The 16,011-nt window shown below is 44.8% G+C and overlaps 2 protein-coding genes and 1 long non-coding RNA gene across 3 annotated transcripts; 2 read left to right on the top strand and 1 right to left on the bottom strand.

Moving 5' to 3' along the window:
* The first annotated feature begins 4,089 nt into the window (after positions 1-4,089).
* Positions 4,090-5,697, top strand: LOC140557089 (uncharacterized). The gene is made up of 3 exons (XR_011979793.1): positions 4,090-4,160; positions 5,218-5,284; positions 5,636-5,697. It is a non-coding gene; the product is annotated as an uncharacterized lncRNA (long non-coding RNA).
* A 5-nt stretch (positions 5,698-5,702) lies between these two features.
* Positions 5,703-6,287, top strand: ppp1r3c2b (protein phosphatase 1 regulatory subunit 3C2, duplicate b; the record flags this gene model as incomplete). The annotated part of the gene is made up of 1 exon (XM_072682625.1): positions 5,703-6,287. A coding segment is annotated over one exon (585 nt), but the record flags the coding sequence as incomplete, so codon positions are not given.
* A 3,032-nt stretch (positions 6,288-9,319) lies between these two features.
* LOC140556986 (phytanoyl-CoA hydroxylase-interacting protein) lies at positions 9,320-15,627 on the bottom strand. The gene is made up of 4 exons (XM_072681108.1): positions 15,454-15,627; positions 12,129-12,303; positions 11,775-11,892; positions 9,320-11,313 (listed from the first exon to the last, which is right to left on the bottom strand). The coding sequence occupies exons 1-4, from the start codon at positions 15,625-15,627 to the stop codon at positions 10,779-10,781; spliced, it is 1,002 nt and encodes a 333-aa protein (XP_072537209.1). The 3' UTR covers positions 9,320-10,778.
* Positions 15,628-16,011: the final 384 nt, after the last annotated feature.

Here is a 16,011-nt window from a genome sequence, read left to right as displayed (position 1 = left end):
GGAGGTACGGACATACATGTAGGATTCCAATTATTAACTGAGGGGTGCTCTAACACTCCGGCAGGCCTCGCCATAACAGCTCAGCTAGAAGTGGAGAGCCAGACGGAAGCACAGACATGAGGGTTCCCTGAGACGTTGGTACGCCTCTGCCACATCACATGAGAGCAACGAGACAACGGCACCATGAACTCCCAGATCTGCGACGAGAATTCAACAGGGAATCTGATTACCAGAAGTCAATTTCCAGCTTAGACCAGTTTAGCTTAGTAAGCACCTATGAGCTTGTGATCTCAATAGACTTGATGGTTCATAGTAGAAGATGAGGTCTATTAAGTAGTGAGAGGCAAGCTAGCAGATGGCTAGCATAGCACTAAGGAGTAAGAGAGAGGGAGGAAGTGAGGCCTACTGAGCTTACTTGAGCCCTATCACACTTAAAAGCTGACTTCACCAGTTACTTTTACTGGTAATCGCTGGGCTGGTAAACACACTTTATTGACAAAAGTATTGGGACGCCTGCTCATTCATTGTTTCTTCGTAAATCAAGGGTATTAAAAAGAGTTTATCCTGCTTTTTATTGGAGTAACTGTCTCTACTTTCCAGCCATGATGGCTTCATACTACATTTCGGAGCAATGCTGTTCGGATTTGATTGCATTCAGCGACAAGGGCATTGGTGACTTCCAGACTCTTCCCAAAAGTATTGGATGGAGTACCAACCATCATCCCAGAGAACACAGTCCCACTGCTCCACAGCTCAGTGCTGGAGGGCTTTATACCCCTCTAGCCCTGCAGGTCAGTAGGTTTATCAGGTTAATCTACTAGTCGGATGGGTGCAACTTAAAGAAGTTAAATGCATTCGTTTGAAGGGGTGTCCACAAATAATTGGACATATAGGTTAATTAGATTCATAACCTCAGTGTTTAGTGCACAGTTTCCGGTGGACATGTCATTGCAGTTTCCTTTGCTCTTACACATCCACCACACATACACAGGAAGTGTGTGTGGCGAACATCACTAAGCTGGGTGTGAACTAAAGAGAGTTGTACACTAATTTTGGAAATTTCCTCAAAATCGTTGACAATTCAGGCCAAAACATTTGTTTGTGGACACCCCTTCTAAAGAATGCCTTCAGCTACTTTAAGTTGCACCCATTGCTGACACAGATGTGCAAATACACACACACACACACACACACACACACACATACAGCTTGTCTAGTCCTTGTAGAGAAGTACTGCCAATAGAATAGGACTCTCTGTAGCAGATCAACATGAACCTATTGGCACCATGCTGCCTAAAGCCAGGCGAAGGTTAAAGGGGTATAAAGCCCCCCAGCATTGAGGAGGCTGTGGAGCAGTGGAAGAACTGTGCTCTCTGGAATGATGGTTGGTGCTCCATCCAGTACTTTTGGGATGGGTCAGGGAATAGGGGATGGGGTGGGGTAGTGATCATCCAAAGTACTGACCTCGCTAATGCTCTTGTCGCTGAAAGCAATCAAATCCTCACAGCAATAGTCCTTCAATCTAGTAGTAAGTCTTCTTCTCTGGACAGTAGAGAGTGGAGAGACAAGAAAGGCAGGACAAACTCTTTTTTAATACCCTTGATTTTGGAATAAACCATGCATGAGCAGGTGTCCTAATACTTTTGTCAATATAGTGTATGAGATACTGCAAGTGTGAACTAGTGCACTTCTTGTTACAAAGTAGGTCAGATGGAGGATATTGTCTAATGCAGCCTGGCCAGCAATTTTTGACAGTGCTAAATCAACACGGCAAGGGACTCCCACCTTGGACAGCCATCTCGACATTGGACCCCAACCTTAACCTTGAATTTGCCACTGCTGGTCTAGATGGTGATCTTCCACATGTCTTGAAAGATGGTGGGATGTTTTCACAGGTTGTCATCACTAATGAATTAGCCTTGGGCATCCATCGCCTGGTCCCCGGTTTGTGGTTTGTCCCTTCTCAGTGCACTGTCGGCAGTTATCCACTCCACAAGCTTTGCCATCGCCAACACCAAAGCTCTAGACCTTGTCTTGTCTGGTCATAATGATTGGGCCCTTGTCCCAGTCACTCAGGTCTTCATCATGCCTGACCATTTCACCTGCATTCAGCAATAAGAGGTCAGGATGTTGGATGATCCCCCACCTCCACCCAAAAGTACTGGGTGGAGCACCAACCATCATTCCAGAGAACACAGTTCCACATCTTAAAGGGGTCTCTGGCCTCTGGCATTATAGGCATGGTAAAGGTGTAAGCACTTGTGTCCTCCATCTGTGGTAGTGAACACACACACACACTTGTGAAGTGGGGGCATTGAGAACACACACCCAGAACGGTGGGATCTTAACAGTCCAAACATATCATCAGCATGCAATGACTGGAGCATAATCGGACCTTGAGCCACACACACACACTTAGTTTGAAATGGCCTGGAGAATTGCACATGTTCTCCTTTTTCCTATTCTAAGACACAATTATGCTAATTACTCTGTTCTATGAATCATTTCAAGGAGAGACTTCCACACTGCGGCACTTCTGCGCACTTGATTTCTCCCTCCAGTGAAAAGGCCGAGAACAGCCTGGCAGGGCGTTAATAGTTCCAGCCGTTGAACAGCATTAGCTCCTTTTGTCAGTGATCACAGGAGTGCAAAGCTTTGGCATGTGCGATTTCCTGAAGGCTGTAATTTCGACCCAGCGGCGATAAAAGTCTAGCGCCCCACCTCTGAGCTAATGATATTAGCACTTCTGCCTATTGACTGATTGAGGGGAGGCGGCTGGCTAAGATCAGATTTTCCTAGTTTTCCCCTCACCCCAAATGTAGATGATGAGTTAACCCAGCTGGCCACCCACGCTGATAGATGTTGCTATGTAGATGAAGGCAGGATATGACGTCGAATTCTAGGAGACCTAATAACAGGTCTACACCAGTTTCATGATGTGTTTATAAAGCTCAGCATGTAAGTTATGAAAGTTAGAGTCACATGATGTAATATCATAAAATTAAAAATTAGAATTCCTAAATTGAAATCTCTACATTCAGGGTTTCAAATTAATTTCACATCAGCGTTTGTTTCACCACACATTCTAGCTGCCTTTCAAAGCCTAGGCTCCATTTCTCGGCCGCTGCCTTACAGAAGGCTGTTCCAACGTAGAGGACCCTTCATATACAGCCTAGAAATGCAGCATATGTCCAGAGACGTTTTGAGGAAGCAATAGAAGTATCCTTACTGGTCCTTAATTACCCACAATTCTCTGCACACATACAACATGAAGAGTAAAAAAAAAAACAGCACCACAAAAACGGAGGAAATCGAAGCCATGGAAGTAATTAAGTAGAACTAGAAAGCACTCAAGTTTCAGTGACGTCACCACGCAGCCTCGGAGTGACCAGTAGGCTTCTAAGGAGGGCAGAGGGTCCGGCCTACCTCCGTTGCAGCCTATAGGCTTTTCTAAACACAGCTGCTGTGTTTAGAAAAGCCTATCTTTAAGCCCCGCCTTCTCACCACCACTATTGGCCTACATGTACCTGCTTCTACATGCCAACCATTAGTCCTGTCATCTCATCGCCCCTATTTGTCATATAACATGCAGCCGTTGGTCAAACTGCTTCCCTCCAGACTTTTTATTTTAGTTTATTTATTTATTTATTTATTTATTTATTAAATTTACAGTAGAAATAGAATGTAACAGGGTGGTACATGTAAAACTTTGCTTTTTTAAAAATTATTTTATAGAACTAAAAGTGGTTCTTCTATGGCATCCCTCAAATAACCACCTGAAGCATCTTTATTTTTAGGAGAGAACCTTGTTTGCTCATTCACTCCTCAGGAACATGTCCAGACACCTTTTAGGATGTAGCATCGTGCACTACGTGACTCGGAAATGGTAATGAAGCTCACCCACATTCACTCATTCTGACTAAACAAAAAGAAGAAGAAGCTGAGAGGGCGGAAACTTCCTGATCTAGTAGGCTGCCAGGGTGGGAGGAGGCGAAGTTGCGTGGAGAGCCTAAAGGAGGAGGCATCATCACTGGGGTCTGACAGGTTAGGGGCCGAACACACACTTGATCCAGTCATTTACGCCTGTGAGATGCGGCTCAAAGACCTGCGGCTCAAAACATACTGAAGACCTCTGACCAGTGATTTTTCACTAACTGAAAGTAAGTTCTTTATCTGTTGGTTTTGATGGTGGTTTTTAATGTGGGTATTTTTGGGCAGAGGAGACGACCAAATTCTAGTCATGTTTAATTTTCTTAATATTTGTTTTAATATTATTGTAGGATTATGGGGCTATTTCTGATGGTCCACTGTCAATGAAATCTTATAATGTTAAAATATGATATAAGGGTTCACATGATATATTTTAAATAAATAAATATTAATTTATATAAAATTAATTGATAAATTAATAGGCAAACTATGTATACAGGATTTTTGCACTCTTCAGGTAAGAAATATTATGGCTCACATTATATATTTTTAATAAATAAATATTAACTTATATCAAATTAATTGATAAATAAGTAGGCAGACTATGTATACAGGAGTTTTACACTCATCAGGTAAGAAAGATTATGCTCTTAATAATTTGATTAAATTGGCCCCTGTGCATTCCAGAAGAGTTATGTCCCCCAAAGAAAAGGGCTCAAACCATATTTTTGATATTATCTTTTTGGCTCCTGTGAGGCCGGCTAAAATTACTAATAATATTAATACTGAATTCATATTTTTCCACAAAGGTGAAAAGCAGATAACCAGTAATTACAGTGTAATATTTATTTATTTATTATTTAATAACGTCCAGTTAAAATGGAAGAAACTGAAGTTCTGTTGGTCAGTGAAGCTTTTCAGATGTTGGTTTGAGGATCATCTCTGTGTACTTGGTGAGCCTCTGTATGGATTTGTTTAGTTTCACCTGCAGCTCATCTGATTTACTTTAATTCATATAAAATCGAGGCCGAGGACCCGGCCTACCTTCGTTGCAGCCTATAGGCTTTCAAACACAGCTGCTGTGTGCAGATTTATACAGCTTTTAACGCCTCTCTTTAAGCCCCACCTTCTCACCGCCACTATTGGCCTACATGTACCTGCTTCTACATGCAACCATTGGTCAGACTGTCATCCTGCCATCTTATCGCCACTAATTGTCAACATGCATTCATGCATTCATATAAAATCATCTGTAAATCAATCAGTATTTTCTTCTGTTAATTTCAGTACTTCAGTCGAGGTCACTGCTTCTTATGGGATCTCCTGCTTTACAGCACAGCATGTTCTGCGCAAAGTAAGTGTGTTTCAGTCGGTGCATTTCAGTCATTCAGGTTCCTACAACCATCATGATGACAGCAATTAATACGTCTCTCTGGCCACTGGTCAGCTAGAGCAGCTAATTCACCCATTTAGCATGTAGCTACCTTGTTTGCTAGCTATTGTTAGCTTACCTCGCTAGCTTACTTACAGAGCCCGTGCCTACCTGCAACCCACCTAGCCCACTTTCCACCCCCACATGCGTTGGTACTGGATAATGGCTAAATGAAAACGCACCAGTTTCCAGTACTGGGAAAATGCCCTTAGAAATGACATTGGTCATTTAACGAATCCCTCTGACACTCTGCCTCTCTTCCCTCCTCTCCAGCATGTTGTCCATATCAGTGGACATGGGCTTCAGCCTTCCGCCACACCGCCACCTCCTCAAACCTCCATCTGCGAAAGCCAAGCATCGCGCCTGCGCCAAGAAACGGGTCGTGTTTGCCGACACCAAGGGCCTCTCGCTCACCTCCGTGCGTGTCTTCTCCAAGAAGGAGGAGAAGGCTCACGAGGAGGCCCCGCCGCCCCTAGGTCTAAAAGGCCTATGCTGGCTGGGAGAGCATGCCCAGGTCCCCAGGCTACATTTGGGCTTCGCTCAGCCGTGTGCAGACACCCAGGCTTTCTGCCAGCGCGTGCATGACAGTCCTGTCCTCCTGGAGAGCTGCTGTGTCTCGGCGCGCACCCTCGTGGGCATGGTTCGCGTGTGGAACCTCAGCTACGAGAAAGCGGTGCACGTGCGCATCACTTTCGATTCGTGGCGTAGTCAGCAGGATGTGCCCTGCGCTTTTCTGGAGCGACGCTGTGGAGATCCTGACACGGACATCTTCTCGTTTCACGTCGCAGTTCCGGAGCCCTTGGAGGCACGAGAGCGCATCGAGTTCTGCGTGAGATACCTGCCGCAGGGACACAGCCAGGCTGTGTGGGACAATAACGGCGGGAAAAATTACAGCCTCCACGTTTGTGACTGTGAGCGTTCCTGATCAACAAGGCATCTCTGTGTACTGCGAATCAGCCTGTAGGTTTCCACTCACTCCAAATGTGGACTAGCTAAGGCTTTAGCTTAGCTATGAGCTAATATAGTCAATAGTCAACCAGTAAGCCATAGTTGTTAGTTATAGTGATTAGATTTGGGTGACTACCAAAAGTCCCATGGCAGACCGAGTACATCTGGGGTATCTGAAACATCTGTGACCGAACCATCTCTTTAAGGCAGGGGTGGGCAATGCCCACCCTGAAGGGGGCGGCAATCCTGCACAGTTGTTTTTGCTTTTCCTTCTCAAGCTCACCTGAGCCAACTCACCTGTTAATTGCCGGCTTTAGTAGGTCTGTTAGACCAGGGGCCTCACCAAACTGTGCGGGACTCTGGCCCCCCGTTGCCCACCCCTGCTTTAAGCCATGCTTCAAAGCCCATCACACTGAGGTGGCAGTGCATTGGGAGCCTAGTAAAGAGTACCTACTACACTCGTTGGCCATTTGTTGCCCATGGGTTGCCACACGTCAGGACCCTGGACCAGATATTACTTGGGCAGTGGATCATTCTCAGCACAGCAGCGGTACTGGCGTGGTATTGTGGTACTCAGCAGCACTGCATCAGTGATTCTGGTGGTTGTCCTGCACTCCGAAGAACTAAAGGATGGATAAACTTCAGGGCGTACCAGTAGAAGGGCCGAATAGGCAGAAAGGACTAAGTGCTGGAGCCCTGTGAAGAACATGGAGCATAGCATACATTTAGCACACGTCTGTTGTTTTACACTACTACTAGATCTGCATGTACTTAGAGGTCTAAGCATTTCTGGATTGTATGATGTGGATGTATATTATATATAAATATTTATGACAAGATTTAATTCAGGTTGTTTGCGTGATGTATTTCCTACAATCCCACACCATAATCACCGCAGGACGGGTTTTACTGCATTTCCAAATGTATCCAGACACCATGTGTTCAAATGTTTGTGGACACCCCTTCTGAAGAATGCCTTCAGCTGCTTTACACAGATGTGCAAATGTACACATATGCAGTCTAGCCGCTGTAGAGAGCCAAAAGAATAGGACTCCCTGGAGTAGGTTATCATGAACCTATTGGCACCATGCTGCTTAATGCCAGGGGTGGGCTAGATTGGGGTGGGGGTGGGGGGGCGTTGTATGAAGCGCCCTAGCATTGAGCTGTGGAGCAGTGGAAGAACTGTGTTCTCTGGAATGTTGGTTGGTGTTTTAGCCAGTACTTTTGGGATGTGTTGGGGAGTTGGGGGGATGAAGTGGGGTGGTGATCGTTCTATGCACTGACCTCATTAATGCTCTTGCCACTGAACGCTGAAAAAAAAAATCTAGTAGAAAGACCTCCATCCAGGGGGTATTCCGGCCTTTCGCCCACCGATTCCAGCAAGATAATCAGGAAGAAGTAGAATGGAAGGTGGATGCCAAACGTCATGGGATAGCAGTGTGTGAATTGAGCATGGGGGACGGCTTCATAAAAGGCATTACCACCCACAGTGGACAGTGCAGTGGGTGGTTATTATCGTGACCGGCAGCGACCGGCTAACAGACACATTCAAAGCAGGAGGCCCCGCACACATATCCCCCAGGCCAGTGCAGCGTCCTTTAGCTTTCACTGAACATGGAAAAAGTCATGGAGCGCAATAACTAGCTCCTGTTCCCATGACTTTTGGCACATTAGTGTAACTATTAATGCTCTGAATGTCATGCCAGTAAATCTAGCCTGACCTGAACAGAGAGCACAAGAGCGAATCCTAAAAGAGGCTCGGTGCTGATTCCCCGGTCAGAATATGCTTTAATTAAAGAGATGCCACATTTCTGCATCACACAAAGACTCCGAACGAGTTAATGATGTGCTGAGACGTGGAAGCCTGAGGCCAGAAAGGTAACCTACATTTATTTTAGCTCTTTCACCTCAAACTGCCAAGAACTAGACAGGCAAGTGTTGCGTAATCCCGGCAGCAGTGTTGATCTACCTCATGTGGCCTATTCGCTCTGTGCAGTCTGTGTGCTCAGACAGGATGTGATGAAACGCTAATATGACGTTACAGCATCCGCAGCGTTCATTGTCGAGAATGGCGTTTGCTGACTGACACGCCTCTGCAGAAATGCCACAGTTACACAGTAGCAGGCCCTGTTTGCGGTATAAGAAACTGTCAAATGAGAGTTTTATCACATCCTGTTTGGCTTTTGAGCTACAAATCAACATACAAATCTACCGCTGAGCTTTCAGGGTTATTTTATAATGAAATTCAATTGATTTAGCGAGTGGAATGGCCATATTCAGTATTATGTAAGATGCAACACACAGCTGACTACAATATATCAGGGGGTTGTTGCCCCATTGTGGTGTTTTCTCTAGTCCAACACACTGCCTTAGCGAGCACATTATTAAATTACTGCGGGACAAAGTTGTCATTTTCTGATAATTTGATCACCTTTTCATAAAACTCAAGGGTGATTGTAGGTCCCAGGAGGTATATATATGTGTGTGTATATATATATATATATTTACTGTAGAGAGTTAATTCCCTTATTTTCACTTCAGTAAATAAAACTTGAGTCAATCTAGATAAGGTCAAATTAAAAAATAAGGTCTAATAATAATTTTGGATAATTTGATCACCTTTTCATAAAACTCAAGGGTGATTTGTTACTTCCATGTGACGTTTTCCATTGTAGGTCTCAGGAGGTGCAACATATATATATATATATATATATATATATATATATATATATATATATATATATATTGTTTGTTTGTTTGTTTGTTTACTGTAGAGAGTTAATTTCCTTATTTTAACTTCAGTAAATCAACTAAATTTGCACTGGGGTGCCCAAACTCGAGTCAATCTAGATAAGGTCAAATGTAAAAATAAGATCTAATAAAAAAAATCACAGGCACTATCAAATACTAGTGAGTGGAACACCTTGATAAGACACAACCATATTAAGTAAACAACCAATTATATCTTACAGTCTTTTTTTTATTTTTTCATTAAACATAATTTCCATTCATTTTTTGAGGCCCATTAAGTTCATAGCAAACGGATGAGTATACACATTTCAGCAATGACTGAAATCACTGGCAGGAAGAGGATACACACAGATTACACACATTTAATATATATATATACAGTCATGAGATAAGAAGGACATCCCATGAAAACCGTTGTGTGTTTTTATAACATATAACATATTTATAACATATGAAGTATTCTGAGATCAGACTCCTCTGCAGCTACAACCTTCTTTCCGAAGGCCTCAGAGAGCTCTCTAGATCTGGCCATGGTGATCTTCTTCACCCCTCACTTCAACAGTTAAGAGCAGAGCAGACTAAACATCTGAGGTTTAGATAAGGCTCCTCCAGAATAATCCTCTCCTACCATGTTCTGATCATCTGCAGCTGATTTGAGGCATTTTCAATAGTAATAAACATGGGGAGGGGGGGGTGCTAAATTTTACCTCAGAAGTGTTGTAAATGATTATTAATTTAATATAATATAATTACTTTTCTTCGGTTATATGTGATATTACCTCCATCTCTCAGTATTGTTGACCAAAGTCCAGATGTTTTAATGTGTTAAAACAGACGAGAGGTTTTCATGGGGTGTCCTAACATAACATTTTTCATATGACTGCAGTTCATCACACAAAACCTTGTATCTCCATTTTTGCAGTTTATCACGTTTTGACCCATTTTGAATATGGCAGTCGTTGTTTACATTGTGTCCATTAATTTTATGCTGAACGGACCAATAGAAAAGCTTCAAAATGACTCAGAATACAATCTTTTCCCATTGACTTCCACTGAAAGTTAAGAAGGTTTTTTCCATCTCCTGTAAAAAGTTGTGGAGATTTCAGCATGACAGCGACAATATATAGTGTTGATCTGATCAGTTTGATCCGGTTTTGATGTTCTTTTTTTCCAGATCATGTGAGACTGGCCAAACTGAGCTAATGTACGCTGCGGAGATCACTAGCATGATTCCAGCAATGCATCTATACATATCACCAGTACTGTAGAGATGGGTATATCGTCGCTGTCTGGCCAGAACATTGTATCTCCATTTTTACGGATATTACTTTTGCCATAACGTGAAATGCTTCACAATTACCTGGATTGAAAGTTAAAAAGGTTATTTCCTTCTCCTGTAAAGCTGCCATTTTGGAGATACAAGGTTTGTACGTGCCGGTGAGGATTTATTTGGCAGTATCTACATCTTATGGCTTAGTTTCATATCCATATCCATGCTAGAGCAAAACAAGGTAGCCTTCAACCTCACTGAAGGTTTCTTAAACGCCTCAGTGTCCTCCTTTAGTCCTCCACACAGGAAACCTGCTTGTCACAGGGGTTTACTGAAACCGTCTTCTCCTCGACATCGATGTGAACTGAATTTGGAGCCTTTTGACCTTTCCTTAGTCTTACGAAGTTCCACCTGCATCTCACATCTTCCCGAAGCATTCCCCTCAGCTCAGCGTCCCACACTGATGTTGCACACCTTGCAGCTGGGGTCCTTCTTGGCATTGGCGGTGGAGAGACTCATGAGCTGGTGATGGCCGCTGATCTGCTCCAGTGTGCCCTGAGCCAAGGCCAAAGGCTCTGTGTACAAGACCTCCAGTATAACGTCACTGGCGTGACGGAACGTGGGCTCCAGCCCTGGTACATAAATCAGGAATGGATTGGCTGTGAGGTCCAGCAGTGGCAGCCGGCCGCTGCAGAAGCGATCCCCCTCCGATCCAGCAGGGGCCAGCACCAACACTACGTAATGGTAGGCGGTGTACATGCAGTAGAAGTCAGCAAAGTAGAGGTGGGTGTTGGGGTTCAGGAGCTGGCCGGCGGAGATGTGAAAGCGCAGGGGGCCGTAAGGGGAATCTTTGGGCGGGAGGCCTGTGTCAAATTCCGTATTGCAGCTGAGGAAGACGCCACCCAGCTTGCCGTTGATGGGGGAGCCGTGACTGCCACTGTTGTCTTTCAGAGATGGGAGCATCGCACCTCCACATTCTGTTCTGTGGAGAGAGATAGTGGGAGTGAGGGAGAGAGATGTGGGGCCTGTTTGGTTAGCCCAACTGGAAACCAGAAAGTTATGCCCTCAGGTACCATATTGGCCCCACATATAGATGCTCATGAGGGTCAGTGATGGGACCAGGAGGGGTTAAGCATGCATCCTATCTGGGTTGTACACTGCACATGGAGCCTAGATGGCACCTAAGTAAGATTAAGGTTGGCTGTAACAATCGGGCCCATTTGAGAAACCCAACCATGTCCCAGTAACAAAGTATGCACAAGCCCACTCAGGAACCCAGCTAGCCCAACCGTTGCACATAGCTATGCTCCACATTAGGTTGTTGGCTGGGCTGCTTGCTAACTAGTCAGTTGAGGGAAAAGTAAAGAGAAGCATTGGAGAAACCTCAAATTGGCACAGCGAATGAAACTGGAGCCAGGTGGTGGTATTGGGTTCGACACTAACCTCACATAGTGGAAGTATTCAGGATGCTGGTTGCGGTAGAAGACTGAGAACTGGAGCATTCTCCCAGCAGCTCCCTGAGCTTTGTCGAATAGCTGCTGTAGATGGTCCATAGCATAATCTGCGTGACACAACGATAATCACCCATTATGTCAATGGTGTCATGGTATGGTCAACCATTCCTCAGTACCCATACTAGGTCCAGTTAACTTTCTACCCAGCTTGTTTCGTCTGACAGAACCATGACAACACTTGTAATAATAATCTACAATAAATAATAAAGAACTAGAGAAGTCATCTACCAAAAAGATCTCAGTAAACACCATTCTGGGCCTAAACTGGACCTCCTCCCCATACCTCCAGTGCAGAACTCCACCACCTGACTCCACTCTGACACCTGGTAGTCTCCATCCGGTTGCCGAATGGCTGTCTGGACGGCCACACAGTAGTCGGTCCGAGGGCTCAGGAACCAATGTCCTCGGACTGCCATGGGCAAAGGGGCCGCCTTGGCCACCAGCTTGGTGGGCACATCCTAATGGGGTCAAAGGGGTCAAGAGGGGGTCAGCTGGAGCAAGCTTCACAGCAGCACGTTTTAAAACAGCCTTGTTAAAAGGAGTTGAACCTGAACATGTTTAAACTGGATGGAGTGGAAACTCTGGTAAGTGCATTTGGTTGATTTTGGGGTGCCATTGATCACAACACGGGCAGATACCGTTTGCCACTACTAGTCACATTTTCACATTAATGACCATTAATGAATTGATGAACTCCTTTGTAATTAACCATTTCACACCTAAACAATTCAGATTATAGATTGAATTAGGCAGAAAGTTGGAAAATTGGTGGAATGTCCCTTCTTGTATATGTGTTTATAGCCTATACACAGTTGAGTGCATAATTTCACAGGAATTTCATATGAAATTCAGTGTCAGTCTTCACCCTTTAAACCCTACATTTACATTTATATTTAAGGTTTTAGCAGACACTCTTCTCCAGAGTGATTTACAAAAGTACTTCACTGTTTACTCAGAAAAACCCTTAGCTAGTTTGTAGAGGCTAGGATCCAAAAATACCTCTAATCCTAAATACAACTAAATACAGAAGAATGGAGACAACGGTACTCGACACTACACTGCGCCCAAGTACTCTTGGAAGAGCTGGTCTTTAGTTGGTGTTTGAAGACAGCGAGCGCTGGACTCTGCCGTTCGGACACCCAGGGGAAGTTCATTCCACCACTTCGGTGCCAGGACAGAAAACAGTCTGGACGCTCGTCTTCCATGGTTCTTAAGGGATGGCGGGTCGAGCCGAGCCAGGGTTCTTGGTGCGGATCGGCTTTTGACCAATGCCATCAAGTACGGAGGGGCTGGTCTGTTCTTGGCTTTGTAGGCCGGCGTCAGGGTTTTGGATCTGATGCGTTCTGGATCAATTGCAAGGGCCTGATGGTGCGCAGAAGAAGACCAATTCCTCATCCTCAAGTTGCATATCTGTTCGTTAGTCAGCAGTTACTGACTACTTCACAGTAGCTCAAATAACTGTACTGTTTATGCAGGATAGAAAACTACAAACAAGCCAAGGGTTCAAAGGGTTAAACCAATCCAGCACTGTGACGTTCATTAAACTGACTGCTGCTTTCTCTGCAAAAGGTTGCAGCACAAAATATTCCCAACCTTCATATCAGGACGCTATCAAAGCTAATTAGTCCTGTTGCGCTGTCTAGGCTCTCTGACAAGCGAAACCAATTGCTAAAACCGCAGAGGGCCATAACCATAGCAACCCCACCTTCTGGAGCACTTACACGTAGACCGTGGCAGAATCTGTGGTGATTAAAAAGCCATTAGCCGCGACTTATATCTGTAGTAACCACTGCAGAGCACTGTACAAAGGGAAGTGTGTGTGTGTGTTTGTGTGTGTGTGTAAATAATGTGGAAAAGCTATTATTGAGAATTGCTGAGAAATCAATAGAGTAAGGAATATGCAACCAGGGATGAGGGAGTGCACACGTGAGAACACCCCTGTATTACATCTCAGTTCTGTGTAGTGTTTATTTCTCTGTGTACCACAGCTGCACAGTTCACTGGCTATTAAACACTGCAAGTCAATCGAACACGAGCACTTTTCAGCTGAGTGCTTCGTTTGAGCAGTCCTGCGCTCTGGCCTTTAGCCGCTTGGTGGGTTTTGGTTATTGGAGAGGAAATGAATGTCCCGATGAGTCACTGGCCTGCAGCGATTTGCAGGCTGAGGTTTTCGGGTCTCAGGATTAGAAGTGACTGAGAGAACATCCGGACCGCCTGTATTACCGCAGCATCTGCAGCGTGCTGTCAGATACTTTCATCTGCAAATGTATTCTCAGTCAACTACCTCTCGCTCTCTCTCTCTCTCTCGCTCTCACTCTCTCCTTTACCTAATGTGTTAAGCATAAATGACGACGCTGTCGTTACAAGCAGACTGTGTCTCTGAAATGGTGACATTACCAAAAGAAAATCTGACAAATCGAATGTAGCGCTTGTCGAGAGTAGAGTGGTGTGTGGCATTTGGATGAAGTGAGGCAATAGAGTGAAGTGTAGCATTGGAGCAAGATGCAGCAGTGAAGAGTTAAGAAGTAAGGAGTTGAGAGTGGCATTAGAGTGAGAGCTAATGATAGAGTAAGGAGTGAGGTGAGACATATAAGTGAGCTGTGGAATTGGAGTGTAAATAGACTTTAGAGTGAGGTGCAGGCATTACAGTGAGATTTGGCATTAGAGTGAGACATGGCATTAGTGTTAAGAGGGGCATCAGAGTGATGTGAAGCAGTGTGGCATTACTTAAAGGAGTGACAACTGTGTATGGTGAGGCATTATAGTGAAGAGTGGCATTAGATTGAAGAGTCACAGTAGAGTTAATAGTGGCATTAGTGTGAGGTGTGGCAGTACAGTGAGGTGTAGCATTAGAGTAGATCTGGCTTTAGAATAATGTGAGTAATGTTGAGTGAGCTGTGGCATTAGAGTGAGGCGTGGATTTAAAGTGAGAGTGGCATTAGAGTGAGGCATGGATTTAAAGTGAGAGTGGCATTAGAGTAAGCTGTAGCATTAGAGTGACGCATGGCATTAGAGTGAGGTGTGGCATTAGATTGAGGTGTGCCATTAGAGTGAGGCGTGGCATTAGAGTGAGGTGTGGCATTAGAGTGAGGCGTGGCATTAGAGTGAGGCGTGGCATTAGATTGAGGTGTGGCATTAGATTGAGGTGTGGCATTAGAGTGAGGCGTGGCATTAGAGTGAGGCATGGCATTAGATTGAGGTGTGGCATTAGAGTGAGGCGTGGCATTAGAGTTAGGCGTGGCATTAGATTGAGGTGTGGCATTAGAGTGAGGCGTGGCATTAGAGTTAGGCGTGGCATTAGATTGAGGTGTGGCATTAGAGTGAGGCGTGGCATTAGAGTTAGGCGTGGCATTAGATTGAGGTGTGGCATTAGAGTGAGGCGTGGCATTAGAGTGAGGCGTGGCATTAGATTTAGGTGTTGCGATTAGAGTGAGGTGTGGCATTAGATTGAGGTGTGGCATTAGATTGAGGTGTGGCATTAGACTGAGGCGTGGCATTAGATTGAGGTGTGGCATTAGATTGAGGCATGGCATTAGATTGAGGTGTGGCATTAGAGTGTAGCATGGCATTAGATTGAGGTGTGGCATTAGAGTTAGGCGTGGCATTACTCTGTGTTTGAAGCGGTTCTGCTCTCCTCCCTCTTTGCGGCTTAAATCAATAAAGTAATGCGTCACACGGGCCGAGTCCTCAGGGGTCATCTCCCAGGCAACCCGAAACGAGTCACAGGTCACCTCACTGATTTGGATGTTGTGAGGTGTGGAGAGGAGCTCCGCTTCACCCATAGCCTACAGAAAGAGAGAGGGGGGTGTGGGGGGGTGGGGGGGTGGGGGTGTGGGGGGGGGGGGTGTCAAGAGGTGAAAAATTACAGGAAGACAATGAAAAAGCAATCTGCCATCCTCAGACCACATTCAATTAACCTTAGAGCCAGGAGAGCCATCAGGCCCCTGTAAAGCTCTGTTCAATCTCTCTCTCTCTCTCTCTCTCTCTCTCTCTCTCTCTCTCTCTCTCTCGCTCTCTCTCTCTTTGCTCTCGCTCTCTCTCTCTCTTATGCTCTGTCTCTTATTACTATATATCTTTAGTTTTCTATCTCTATAGTATATATATATATATATATATATTGATTCTCTCTATATCTGTTATATAGCTTTATTTCTGTCATATAAAAT

Source organism: Salminus brasiliensis, chromosome 6, assembly GCF_030463535.1.
Source record: "Salminus brasiliensis chromosome 6, fSalBra1.hap2, whole genome shotgun sequence".
Classification (NCBI taxonomy): Eukaryota; Metazoa; Chordata; class Actinopteri; order Characiformes; family Bryconidae; genus Salminus; species Salminus brasiliensis.
Note: the sequence above shows the minus strand (reverse complement) of the source record. Positions and strands in the feature narration are given on the sequence as shown.